This window comes from Odocoileus virginianus, chromosome 7, assembly GCF_023699985.2.
Source record: "Odocoileus virginianus isolate 20LAN1187 ecotype Illinois chromosome 7, Ovbor_1.2, whole genome shotgun sequence".
Lineage (NCBI taxonomy): Eukaryota > Metazoa > Chordata > Mammalia > Artiodactyla > Cervidae > Odocoileus > Odocoileus virginianus.
In genome coordinates, this window is record NC_069680.1 from 81,228,619 (window position 1) to 81,243,314 (window position 14,696).

The 14,696-nt window shown below is 35.5% G+C and overlaps 1 protein-coding gene across 10 annotated transcripts in view; it reads left to right on the forward strand.

The window, feature by feature from the left end:
• ARID4B (AT-rich interaction domain 4B) overlaps positions 1 to 14,696 on the forward strand; it is a 136,130-nt gene that overhangs the window by 58,485 nt on the left and 62,949 nt on the right. For all 10 annotated transcript variants that reach the window (XR_011488823.1, XM_020890544.2, XM_020890545.2 and 7 more), the window contains exons 4-7: positions 100 to 165; positions 4,894 to 4,984; positions 6,424 to 6,503; positions 11,872 to 11,963. Coding sequence is in view for 9 of the 10 variants with exons in the window: in XM_020890544.2 (XP_020746203.1) it covers positions 100 to 165; positions 4,894 to 4,984; positions 6,424 to 6,503; positions 11,872 to 11,963 (329 nt within the window). In the remaining variant the exon portion in view is untranslated. The remainder of the gene's footprint in view (positions 1 to 99; positions 166 to 4,893; positions 4,985 to 6,423; positions 6,504 to 11,871; positions 11,964 to 14,696) is intronic.

A 14,696-nucleotide genomic window follows, 5' to 3' on the forward strand; every position in this document is an offset into this window, starting at 1 on the left:
GTCATTTGTTTAGATCACTTGTTGAAAGAATTCATGCATTAATGAGCTTTTGCTGCTTTTTTTTCTTTTTTGGTGGCTAATTAAATTTTTAATCTCTAGGTAACATTTAGACATGATTCTTCAACAGTGGAAGTTCAGGATGACCACATAAAGGGCCCACTAAAGGTAAGTCATTTATTCATAATTTATTCATAATTACTGTTTCCCACTGAAGCACTAGAAGTAATAATCTTGATCTTTTAAAAAATTCATTGGTTACTTTGCTCTTCAGTTGATAAATATGTAATTCTCTCTAAGTAGGAAAAAAGTAGACTTAATGTGGCATAAAACCTTTGTGACAGTAAAACTTGTGTTCAGAGGTGAAATGAACATCAAGGAAAGATTGATTGCTTTTTATTCACTCATCTGTTTTAGTCTCACCATGTTTCACTTATTAAAAGGGTGGAGTTTCCAGAAATAGAAAGTGGTAAACTAGGGATTGAGTGATATGAGTTTCATGATGATGTGAAAAGTGAGAAAACAAAACATAATAAAACAAATCTTCAGAGCTTTCAATTCTTTGAAGGAACTACTAGCCTATGAAATTTTTTAAGGATCATTAGGCAGTTATAAGTGATAAACATGTTCATACATACACATAGAGAGTTTAATTTCTTTGCATTAGTTTTTCTTCATTGGCCAGCTATGAATTAAGTGCTGCTTTACTTTCCACTAGTGAGCAGGCTTAAAGGAAATATGTGGGTAGCCACTATGTGCTGTTTGGCCGTTTTGAATGTCTGAAATGGACATTGGCCTAGCTGGGCAAATTTTAAGAAATGCTAACATAAGTGAAAAACATTTGTAGATGCAAGAAAAATCCTTTCCTAATGAAACAGTACTTTTCAGAGAATTTGCTAGATGTCTATATCTGCCAATTTTTGTTGGTGGTTGATGTGAAAACTTTTAATTGAATCCCCAGGGCGTTAGTACCTTGCATATATAGTAGGCACTGTGGAAGACTAAGGGCTTCCCAAACAGCACCAGTGGTAAAGAACCCGCCTGCCAATGCAAGAGATGTGGGTTTGATCCATGCGTTGAGAAGATCCCCTGGAGTAGGAAATAGCAACCCACTCCAGTATTCTTGCCTGGAAAATTCCATGGACAGAGGAGCCTGGTGGATTACAGTCCATAGGGTCACAAAGTCAGACATGACTGAGCATATCTGCACATGGAAGACTAAAACTTGTAAGTTTTTTAATATTGCCTTGTGAAAATTATTTTCCACTTTTTCTGTTTTATAGGTGCCCTCTTTAATGTTATATGCACATGTGTATCACTTGTAGGGTTAAAAGGACAAAGACATACACATGTATAATTTGATGTTGGGTTTCCCTGGTGGCTTAGATGGTAAAGAATCTCTGCGTAGTCCGGAGACTCGGTTCGATCCCTGGGTTAGAAAGATCCCCTGGAGAAGGAAATTGCAACCCACACCAGTATTCTTGCCTGGAGAATTCCATGGACAGAGGAGCCTGGTGGGCTACAGTTCGTGGGGTCACAAAGAGTCAGACGTAACTGAGGGACTGACACACACACAGTTGGATGTTAACTGCCATTCATTTACATTTAGTATGTGTCAGTACTGTGCTGATTCCTCTGCTCATATTATCTTATATAGTCCTCATAACAACTCTTAGAGATGAGGAAGTTGGAGGGAGATGGGAGGTAACGTAATCTGGCCCAAGGTCTTACAGCCAGTAATGAGATGGCAAAAATAAAAATTCTCATGGACTTATAGCCTGTAGTTTTGAAGCATTCTGCCCACTGGATGATCAGAACACACGCATCTCTATGCCTTATTTGTATTTTTGCCTTATGAGCACACCAGTTAGCTCTTCACTACCTGACTACCTTATTCACCTGGCACATGCTAGCTGGTACCAGTTACAAAAAACGCTCAGTGTTGTGGGGATAAGAGAGACAATTTGAATCCTCAAGTCATCTTTCCTTTTGGTTCAGCCTGTTTGACTGTGGCATAGTTGGTTTATTTTGCTTGTTTGATTTGTCTTCTTAAAACTTTCTTTGTTTTTGATTAGGCTTGGGATCATTTTGATTTTGATATAGGCAAGTGTATTAAATTACAGTCTTGAAATTGTTGAAATATTTCTCTTGCTTATGGATTTTTTTTTTGTATGAAGATTTTCAGTTGTTTCCTAATATACTTTGTAGCTTTCTATCAGCTGATAGAGAGGATTAGCATTTGGATAAATGTTTCTCCTAGAGAAAATAAACTTCCTATAGTGGTGGTGATTTGATTTCAGTATATTTTCAGTGAGTTGACATGAAAATAATACTGGAACATTTGAGTATTCTATTTTAAAAAATGCACCGTGTATTTATTGACGGTAGTCTCTGGTGGTCCAGTGGTTGGGACTGTGCACTTGTACTGCAGGGGGCTTGCGCTTCTCTGGTTTGGAACTAGAAGAGAGAGAGAGCGTTTCCTTCCCTTTTTTGGGCATCGTGTGGGGCTGACACTCTAAACAAATTTAGTTTTGTTATCACTGTTTTGTTATCACTGTAAAGATCATAGACATTTTCTTTTAACTGAGATAAAACTAATATTATTACTAGTTTCAGTATGCAGCATAGTGGTTCAATATTTGTGGATCACCACATAAGTCTAGTTAACATTTGTCACCATACATGGTTGTAAACGGGCTTCCCAGGTGGCACGAGTGGTAAAGAACCTGCCTGCCAATGCAGGAAATGAAAGAGACACGGGTTCCATCCCTGGGTCGAGAAGATCCCCTGGAGGGGGCATGGCAACCCACTCCAGAGTTCTTGCCTGGAGAATTCCATGGACAGAGGAGCCTGGAGGTCTACAGTCCATAGGGTCACAAAGAGTTGGACATGACTGAAGCAACTTAGCACACACGGTTGTAAAAAATTTTTTTTCTTGCGGTGAGGGCTTTTAAGACTTAGCCTCTATTTTCGATCTTATTCTGTGTATCTTATAAAGTTGGCTTTCTGTTTTGTGTTTTAGACTTCACGTATAAGTGATATCATATGGTTATTGGCTTTTTCTTATGACTAATTTCACGTGGCATAATGCCTTCAATGTCTGCCCATGTTGTTGCAGATGACAAGATTTCAAATTTTTTTTTTTTGGTAGTTTTATTTTATTTATTTGTTTTATTTTTTATTTTTCCATTTATTTTTATTAGTTGGAGGCTAATTACTTTACAATATTGTAGTGGCTTTTGTCATACATTGACATGAATCAGCCATGGATTTACATGTGTTCCCCATCCCGATCCCCCCTCCCGCCTCCCTGTTTTCATTCTTTTTAATGGCTGATTTATGTGAGCGTGTGTGCGCACATGCACACATCTTTATCTATCATCCATTGATGGATACTTAGTTTCTTTTCGTATCTTTGCCATTGTAAATAATGCTTCAGTGAACTTGGGGGCGCATATATCCTTTCAAATTAGTGTTTTCATTTCCTTCAGATAAATGTCCACAAGTGAAATTACTGGGTCATGTGATAGTTCTCTGTTTAATCTTTTTGAATCCCTCCATTCTGTTTTCCATAGTGCTGTACCAGTTTACGTTCCTACCAGTAGTGCACAGAGGTTTCCTTCTCCACATCCTGGTCAGCACTTTTATTTCTTGTCTTTTGATGATAATAAGCCATTCTCAGTAGGTGTCAGGAGATACCTAATTGTGGGTTTGATTTGCATTTCTCTGTTGATTAGTGATAGTGAGCATATTTCCATGTACCTGTTTGCTGTCTGTATGTCTTCTTTGGAAACATGTCTATTCAGGTCTTCTGCTCATTTTATAAATGGAGCTTTTTGCTTTTTTTGATATTAATTTTGTGAGCTGTTTATATATTTTAGATTTTAACCCCTTGTCATTTGCATCATTTGCACATAGTTTCTCCCATTCAGTAGATTCTATTTTTGTTTTGTCAATGATTTCCTTTACTGTGCAAAAGATTTAAGTTTAATTAGGTCTCATTTATTTATTTTTGCTTTTGTTTCCTTTGCCTTAGAAGACAGATACAAAAAAAATACTGCTATAATTTATGTCCAAGAGTGTTCTGCTTATGTTTTCTTCTAGCAGTTTTATGGTTTCCAGTTTTACATGCAAGATTTTAATCCATTTTGACTTTATTTTTGTGTATGGAATGAGAACCTTTGCTGACTTTTCAATTGGATTGTTTGATGATTCTTCTCTTTTTCTGTTGCATTGTATGAATTCTTTATGTATTTTGGTTTTTAACCCCTTATCAGATAATGTGATTTGCAAATGTATTTTCTCCCATTCTGTAGGTTGCCTTTTCAAATTGTTGACAATTTCTTTTGCTGTGTAGAAGTGTTTTACTATGATGTGTGTATACACACACACACACACACACACACACACACACACACACACACTTATAAAGACCATATACATTTATAAACCATATAAACTATCGGCATTTTCTTGATCAGGTGAAAATATTTCAAATGATTTTCATTATTGGCACATTATAACTTAAGGAGAACCTCAGAATTATTTGTTAATTTCTCCCCAGCATCCTTTAAAGAAGAGTTGTAATATGAGGCAAAGATATGCAGTTTCACAGACAGGGATCCCCAGACCGGTGAGAGTTCCCTCAGAGAGGTTGTAAGGACAAAACTATATATTTTCGTAACAGTACTTAGATATTACTTGCTTTGTTCATTATGTTGATATTCTCACTGATGATACAGAAGCAGTCATGAGTAAAGTTGCTGCCCCTTTAAGACAAAGCGGTAGTTACTTTATTCTTCACCATCATGAAATCAGTTTGTCAAAAGACAGCCAGGTTTTAGTTCGTTCATTTCTCTTCTAAAAGTTTTTCTTTTTTTTTTTTTAATACTTTAGGTTGGGGCTATTGTGGAAGTGAAGAATCTTGATGGTGCATATCAGGAAGCTGTAATCAATAAGTTAACAGATGCTAGCTGGTACACTGTAGGTAAGGGAATACATATTCTTCTTAAAATGTATTTTCAATGATGATACAAATAAGGCAGAGTTTTTTCTTGATTTACTTCCTCTCTTAGTTGCCATAGTTGTTACTACTATTAATAGTTTTTATCTTTCCAGATCTTTAAAAACTTTATTTCATAAATATGTACATAATGTATAATTTGAACTTAGTGTATATATTATACAATGGATTTCTAGCTTTTCACTTCAAAGTGTATTTTAGAGTATTTTCTTTCATCTTAACCATTTTTAAGTGTGCATTTCAGTAGCATTCAGTAAATTCATGTTGTCATGCAACAGATAAATTTTTTAAACTAATATTCTTGCTGATGATGTTGCCAGTTTTCTTGGTGTTACATAGTAAATTACTATATTATGGATTGAATGTTTTTTGTATATGGACATGATTGTAGTATTTCGCTAGTGTGCTCATTGAGAACTAGGCGTAGATTGAAGGGAAATGTCCTTTTAAAACTTTAGTAGGTTATGAAAACCACTTTCCTAAAAGAATGTTAATTTACACTCCCATAAACAGTAGTGTATGAATGTACTTGTTTTCCCAACCCTTGTCAAATTTGATGTTACTAGTATTTTTAAATTTGTACCCATCTGGACGCAAAATAGTATCTCAATTTTGTTTTAATTCGCTTCTCCCATGATTAGTAGTGAGATTGGACATATTTTCATATATTTATTGAAAGGAACATTATTTCTGTTATATTTTCTCTCTTCAATTGCCAACATATAGTGTCTTCCCAATCCTATCTTTTCCTCTTGGAAATGTTATCATCTTATTTTTAGGATATGAGTTGATATATTTAAATAGAAAAAGGAATTGTTAAACCTTTTCCTCTTCAGTTGCAAGTACTCTTCTATTGCTTTACTCTTACCTCTGCTGTCAGTTTTCATATGATAGTTCTCCTGTGGTTGCCTTTTCCTTTGTAATTTTAGTTTGAATGTTGTTTAAGAAGGCTTTACTGCTTCATCTGGTCCAAAATGTTAATAGTGCTGAGATTGAGATTAGAGTAATTTATAGGGGCAGTCTGAATATATAAATTTATATTCTTTTTTGTTTCTTAAATTTGTCATCATTTACCAATAGAAAAGCTTGCTTTTTCTCTACCCTATTGAGAAGGATTAATCAGCATTTAAAAGGTTTCTTTCTGAAATGCTAACTTCTTTTCATTTGGTGTTTTCTGTACCAGGGAAGATGTTTTCATTATATTATTTTTTCCCTAGAAATTGGATAAGATACTCTGCATTTGAAGTTGTTTGTTACAAAACTTAAAATGTATACTTAATGTCAGATCTAATCTTTTAAAGCAGTAGCTCTCTTTGCACTGATAAAGTTAAATGATAACTTATGTCATTTTGTTAATCTTTGAAAATCCCTTCAGTAGTTTCCTTTTCTGCCTCTTCTCGCAGTTTTTGATGATGGTGATGAGAAAACATTGAGACGATCCTCACTGTGCCTAAAAGGAGAGAGGCATTTTGCAGAGAGTGAAGTAAGTAATCACTTAATGAACAAACATGTCGGAGTATTTTGTATTGGGGGTGGCAAAGTTTTGCTTTCTTATTCAAGCAACTTACTTGTTCATCAGGAAAAGTTATTAATACATAAAAGTGTTAGCATATAGTCTGAGAAAACTTTAAGGCCTTGTGTTTGAGTTCCATATGCCTTTTTTTTTAATGTATTTTAGCAATTAGCGTTTGTCCATGAAGAAAATACAGTGGAATTGTTTATTATCCTTAGGCAACTTTCATATAGAGTCCTTTAATTTATAAATAATTATAGAATAGAGATTCCTCATTTGTAACCTACTTGAACCCCCATCATTGTTAAAGGGACCTCCTAACTAACCTTAACTACTGCAAACACCTCCTAACTACTGCTGCTGCCAGCAGCTGACATTTATTATAGCCTCTCTTTGGAGAAGGCTTGCCTGACTGCTCTTTCCAAAACGGACACTTCCATTCTTCATAATCTTTTCAGGTTAATTTAATTTTCTTTATAGCACATACCTTGCTTACCACTGTGTTTATGTGCTTATTTATTGTCTGCCTTCCTCACTACAGTGTGTGTGTCTCAGTGGCAGAGGCTGTGTGTGTCTTCTGCACCATTTTGTTCCCAGTTCCTGCAACAGTGCCCGGCACAGAGCAGGAGCTGAATGAATGTTGTCTGGATGAATAACTGAAGTGCTTGTATCTGCAGGGACTTTGCTTAGTGCTTTACATACATCCTCACATGTACAGCATTATGAGAGAGATACAGTTCTTATTTTTAGCTTACACTTGATGAAATTGATGGTCAGAACCATTTCTCAAACCAACACTTCCTAGTACCAAAATCATGCTCTAAAATTGAAAGATGTTTTAATAAATGTGGAGGCTTCACAAAGTTTTGAAAATCAATAACTTGCAATTCAAAATTTTTTTAATGGACATATAGTTACAAATAGTGTTATATTCTATAACACTATAAATATTAGTTAATACACAGTGTGACCAAACCAAGATTTATTTTCTCTAATAACTATTTAGAATGATGTTATCGTGGGGAATTTTAATATTTCTGTTAAATTATTAGACTTTTTTTTTTGTTGTTGTTATTTTTCCTTTCACTTAAATGATTGACTTCCCATTTCAATTCCGAATTTGGGACAGATTCTCTGTGTAATAATTCTGGCCTATCTTTTCAGTCTCATGCTTTATTATTGCCCTGTATTTCTCATTTGTAAGACTTTCAGATTATGGTTTATACTTCCTTTTCTTGGTTTCTTCTGAGCCCTGTTCCTCTCAAGACCATGAGAAATGCTTCCTCCTTCATGATGTCTTTCATGAGCTCTCTAACCAATTTTGATCTCAGTATTCTTTGATCCTTTTCCACTTCTCTTACTTTTTTTTATGGTATTTTTTTTTTGGTTACTTTTATCATTTTTCTCTTTAAAATTGTAAGCTGTTTTGGCGGAATAGCCAAATTTTTGTCGTCTTGATGAATTCTTCTTTTCCTAGTAGTGTTTTCTACACAAAAGCCTCAGTAACCATTTGGTGAATTAATTGTGAAGGTTTAAAGATAGGAAATACATATAACTTTGGGACAAGTACAGTGAATTTGGCTTCTTTGACTGATGACATTAACAGAATTCTGAGTTTATGGAGTTCTTAGAAATAATTTCATTTTCCTTAGAATATGTGATAATTATAGTCTATGGCCATACCACCCTGAATGTGTCTGATCTCGGAAGCTAAGCAGGGTCTGGCCTGGTTAGTACTTGGATGGGAATACCGGGTGCTGTAGGCTTTTATGAGTGAGTAAACTCTGGGAGTTGGTGACGGACAGGGAGGCCTGACGTGCTGCGATTCATGAGGTCGCAAAGAGTTGGACACGACTGAGCGACTGAACTGAACTGAATGATTATGAGAACTTGAACACTTGATTTTTCACCTAAGTGAAGGTATATGTCTTATTTACTCATTCCAGTGAAGTATCTTAAGGAACTAATTTTGTCTTTGCCAGGAGAATTTTAAATTGGGAGAATTTTAAATTGGGATAATTTTTAAGATAGTTGTGGTATGAAAGCTGAAGCAGTGATATCTAATAGCTCAGTGTATCCACCTTAATTTCAGGAGGCATCAGTTTTACTCTGTGTTTCTCAACATGTTAAATTTCATGTTTTGCTAGAGGATATTAGAATACTGGTATATTATTCCTTACCCATTGCCATTTGCAGGTGCTATGCTAGGTACATGGGTAAGTTAGGTAGACATGGAATTTATCCTTGGCATCTGTTGGAGTGGGTATTTCTGTAGAGCATTCATAATTGGAATAATATTCCAAAGTAGTTTTATCAACTGGCATTCTCTTTGTGCATTTACTACATGCAATTGAAAACGCTGAAGAACGTTTAGATGAAATCCTAGCTCCATATTTCCTGCAGCCCATTTTAGATAACAGGGCTATCAGCGTGTTTCCCCTACACCTGTGGAATTTTCTTCAGCATTTAATATAGCCAGGAGTCTCTGGTTTTGCTCTTCAAGTATTTCTTGTAGTTGTTTAGTTGCTAAGTCATGTCTGAAGGCATGAGGAGAAGGGGACGACAGAGGATAAGATGGTTGGATGGCATCACCGACTTGATGGACATGAGCTTGAGCAAGCTCAGGGAGTTGGTGATGGACGGGGAAGCCTGGTCTGCTGCAGTCCATGGGGTCGCAAAGAGTCGGACACGAGTGAATGACTGAACTGAAGTCGTGTCTGACTCTTTTGCTACCCCATGGGCTGTAGCCTGCCAGGCTCCTCTGTCTATGGAATTTTCCAGCAAGAATACTGGAGTGGGTAGCCATTTCTGTCTCCAGTTCCTGACCTCGGATCAAACCCACGTCTCCTACACAGGCAGGCAGATTCTTTACTACTGAGCTACCAGGGAAGCCCTCTTAATTCTGACCGTCCTTTATTCTTTTGTGTGAAGTGAGATAAAAGGGCTCCTGCTTTCCAGGATTGAGGCCAGGGACACAGGTCTGCTTTTAACAATAAGACAATTGCTTCTTATTGTTCTAATTCTTTTTTAAATACTAGGGAGAGATTGTGGTTTATTTGGGTATTCCTATATGTGATTCCTAGATAACTTTTCAGAAATTCTGGATATTTTCCTTCTTAAACCAAGTAAAATAACTAGCCGATACTTAAAATAGAAATAAAATAGAAAACCGATAGTTAAAGTTGCTTAGTGGTTTCCAACTTTTTGCAACCCCATGGACTATATTCCACAGTTACATATATTCCAGTTTGTGGAATTCTTCGGGCCAGAATACTGGAGTGGGTAGCCTTTACCTTCTCCAGGGGATCTTTGTCTACTTTTAAGAGAGTGGCCTTAATCTTAGGGGAAGGGCATTTAATTCTTTGTTAGCTTAGGAGAAACTGAGCCAAAATAATTTATTTTCCCTATTTACCAAATAGAGTGCTTTGAAATTTTCACACTTGGGAAGCATAATTAGGAGTTAATGACAGGTTACTTCTGAAGAGATTTTGTCTGGCATATTATTGTATTTGGGCAAGTTTTTTTGTCTTCAAATATTTTTTTAAATGCCTGACTTACAAGCTACATATGAAAGATTTATATTTTTAGCCATATAAAAGTGACGATTTTTGTCTATCATTTCAAGGAATTAGTTTTTATTTAATGCTTTGTGGCTAGTGCCTTTTTCCTATACTGTATTCTTCATTGTTGGACGTGTGTGTGTGTGTGTGTGTGTGTGTGTGTGTGTGTGTATCCCTGGAGGAGGAAATGGCAACCCACTCCAATATTATTGCTTGGAGAATTCCATGGACAGAGGAGCCTGACAGGCTATAGTCCACAGGATCACAAAGAGTCGGACACAACTGAGCAATTAACCACGTGTGTGTGTATGTGTGTGTGTGTGTGTGTGTTGGTGTGTGTACCTTAAACATATTTACATATATTCTAACAAATTATGTAAAATGAATTAATATATGTCCTCCTTTCATGTTTTAGTTCACTGTTTCAACAAAATTATCAGTTTTAAGAATAAAAGTTCAAATTTTTCTTTTAAATATTGACATTAGTTTATATTTAAATATCTGATCTTTAAGGTAATGGACACCCTTCCATATAACATTCTTATTTGTAACTTTGAGACTTTTTATCATAACTAGTTCCTTGCCCTCACTTCCACTGTGACAGTTTTCCTGGGATCTTTTATTCCCCTTGTGTTCATAAAAGTATCTGAAATAGCAAAGATTCTATTGGAGGGATAAAAGGAACAGTAACTGTGGAAAATATTTAAGATGCTGAAAAAGTTTGATTATTATCAAAACGATATTCAGAGAATTAAGTCAGTTGGGATAGCGTCTTCAGATTGATACTTTAACTTTTTAGATATATAAACCTTTTAAGGAATTAATGGCACAAAACAACCCAAGAAGTCTCTGATATGGGGAAACGAAGGAATTTCAAAATCCCTTTTTTTCACTGTGCTTTTAACCAACAACCAGTTCCTTCCCTGGAAATCAGTTTTTTTTTTTGAGCAGGGTGAGAGACATGAATTGCCAGTTGATAACAAGAAGGAAGTGTTCACTTATTGATTATTGTCTTCATAGCAAGAATTGAAGGTTGCTATATTAAAAAGAAAGGGAAAATAAAAATACTAACTTTAGAAAAACTAATGTTTACATTTTCTTTAAAAGTAGGATTTATTGTAGGGAATTCCCTGCAGGGAGTCCCAGTGATCAGGACTTTGTGTTTTCACTGCCAGGGCCTGGGTTTGATCCCTGATTGGGGAAATAAGATCCTGCCAAGTGCACAGGGGTCGGGGTGTAGGTGGGGGGTTTTTACAGAAAATGTTTGCAGAGTCATAATGTCACCTATCTGAAGCCCTTTTTTCAGGTAATTGATGCTTATCCTGATAATTTAGTTTCCATTGCTTACTAAGAATTCTGTTTTATAGATTATGATTCCCTAAATGCAAAGAAAAATTTGAGATACAGTTGACCTCAATCTAGGGATTAGGTACTTACACATAGATTTCTCATCTCTCAAATCTGTGTTTCCACTGAGCTGTATTTGTTTTGTTTTATATTTTAATCACTCTCAGAAGTCTGTCAACCCTCAAGTAGATAATGAAATTATCTACAGAGAACACTAAATTTCTTTTCACTTTTTTCCAGTTATGAGCTCATTCATCTTTTAATAATTCTTTGAAGTAAAAGTTTTTAATCTTTAGGAAAGTTGTATTTTTGTCTCCCTTGGGAAGTTTTAAATCTAAAAATCTAAGGATATTCTTAAATTGATTTGATTTAAACAGTAAAAAAAAAAGAACTTGCAACTTAATAACTTTTGATAATGTTCCTACCCACAGACATTAGACCAGCTCCCACTCACCAACCCTGAACATTTTGGCACTCCCGTCATAGGAAAGAAAACAAATAGAGGAAGAAGATCTAATCATATGTAAGTCCATTTTCATAATTGTTAGTTGAACCTGAATTCATTTCTCCTTCTAGTGTTGTTTTATAGTTGTTAATTTTAAACTGTAATTTTAAATTTAAATGCTAACTGAATCTTAAGAGTAACTTCAGACTCTCCTTGGCATGGGTGCTTGAGGATCTTCTTGCTCAGCCAGCCTTAACATCTATATTATTTATCTGCCTTCTAGTTCTCCTGACATGTATCTTATGCCAGAGTCAAAATGGATTTAGTCAATATTTCCTGTGTATCCTGAGTAATACATCCTCTGTTTTCCTGATACCATGTTTTTTATTCATGCTGTGTTTTCCCTGTCTTAAATGCCACTGGCGCATTCATTCCTCAGTTCTCAGCCAGACATGCCCAACCTTTCTGTGAACCATTCTATGCCTCCCCTCTCTTTCCTTGGGCTTCGCTGGGGGCCAGCTGGTAAGAGTTCACCTTCAGTGCGGGAGGCCTGGGTTCCATCCGTGGGTTGACAGACATGTTTTCTTCTCTGCTGAATCCTCTAAATTCTTTGCATTTATCTAATGTCATAGACAATATTTCACCTATTACTATCATTGTCATGTTTGCTTTTCCTTCCTAATAATTTAAATCCTCCTGACAGCAGAACTATCTTACTTGTTTTTATGTCTTCTTACTGTTGTGACACATACTGTACATATTTAACAAATTACTTTCAATGAAATATGCTTAGGTTCTTAAAGGCTTTAAATTAAAAGGGATCACAGGATCAAGGAGTCATGAAACTTTAGGTCATCAGAGATAAAGAAAGAACCTTCTAACAATTCCAGAAAGAAAAAGTAGTTTATTGCTAAGGACTGAGAGGCAGAATGGCAGGCATCAGACTTCTCAGTAGTAACATTAGATGCTAGTGATCAGTAGGCTGCAGAGTGGAGAAAGGAAAAGTGCTGTTAAAGGGAGGACTTGCTGTCTCCTATGATGGAACATTAGGGGGAAATTAAAGATAACAATGGTAACAGATGGGAAAAAATAACAAAGGCATTTAGTTACTCCTCTCAAAAATTATATTAGGAAGAAACACTGCATTAGTAGGATGGAGGATAGAGAAGTCGCTTAAATACAAAAGTCAAGTCCTTACAACAATGGGAAATAGAATAGTGTCTTAAAAGTATAAATATAGTGGTATAAGAATATTACTTAGTGATGAGGTTTTAACTGTCAGAGCTGAAAGAGTTAAAATTAAAAGCAGTTGTCTCAGCAGAAGAAAATGGGAAAGGATGCAGCAGGAAAAAGTTTTTAATTTATTCTGTTGGAGGTTAAATTGTTTAAAAACAGTTTTGAATATTTTACTTGGATAAAAATTTTAAAATATTAATGTGCCTGAGCTAAGTGTTATCAGAGTAGGTATGAAAAATACTGAGTTGAATTATTGTCTTTTAAATGGAAATGAATGCTTTCATTCAGAATATAGAGTCAGGTATTAAGTCTAATAGTGGCTAAGCTTTGGCAATAAAAATTGGGTAAACATGTTCTCTCATACAGCTTAGTTTCAGCCTGACAGCAAACTCATAAAGGTAGGTATTATTTTTATCCCTATTAAAAACTGGGAAAATTGGCCTCTGAGACAGTAACTAATCCAAGGAACACAGGAAGGAAAGGACCATGTTGCATAGTCCTTTTCCCATTCAGTTGATTGACTCTCTTGTTTAGAGCATCACAGTTAACTTTCCAAATGAATTTTAACAGGAAATGAATAAGGACTCATTTGAGGGAGGAAATGAAAAGACAAATCCTTGCATTGAAAAGATATTTAGTATTTATTATTTTGCTACTAATGATTTGGGCCATGCATTTCGTTTTCTTCCTTAGCTCTTTGAATCTTTTAGAAAATGTTTTCTCAATTAATAGGTGAAAATTTCTCTTACTTGTGATGTAGCTTGCTGGTGACTTGATTATTTTTAGGATACTGAGTTTGTGATTATTATTTACTCTTTGTGTAACATTTAAAATATGAGTATTCTACCTAGAGAGAAAAATAAGTAAAAAATGTACAATGACATTATCAGCTGAGAAGAGTCCTGTTGTGATTAATAAATGTTACTGTGATCTGATACTGTTTTCAGGTTTTTCAGAGGGCTATTATTTGCCCTAACATATTCACTGAAGCACTTATAAGTTAAATATTTTGATAGCCATTTGAAAATTAATAATTTCAATTGTGAATTAAAATTTTATCTATCATTGATCATTATAGTCTTCCCATGCTTTATAGTCAACTCTTAACTGTGATTGATGATGTTGAAGTAGTAAGGTGTGGATATATTTAATGTAAAATTACTTTATCAGCAAAGATTTTCCACTTTTCTAGCTCTTAAGAGTGGAAGTGTGGCTGAGTTGAGAGTGTGAACAGTGGAAACTTTATTGGTGGTCCAGTGGTTCAGACTGTACTTCCACTGAAGGGGGCAAGGGTTCAATGCCTGGTCAGGGGACTAAGATCCAGCATGTCTCGAGGTGTGGCCAAAAAAAAAAAAGAGAGAGATCTTAAGTGGGAACAGTGAAGCACAATAGCATGGGTTTGAATCCTGCTTCTGCCACTTCCTTGCTGTCTGACTTTGGGCAGCATGCTCAGTCTTTGCATACCTTAATTTTCTCATCTGTAAAATTGAGGTAATAGTATTCCCTGTCTCTTTACGAGTTTAGTTTCAAAGAAAGAAAGTGAAGTTAGTCATGTCCAACTCTTTGCGACCCCAT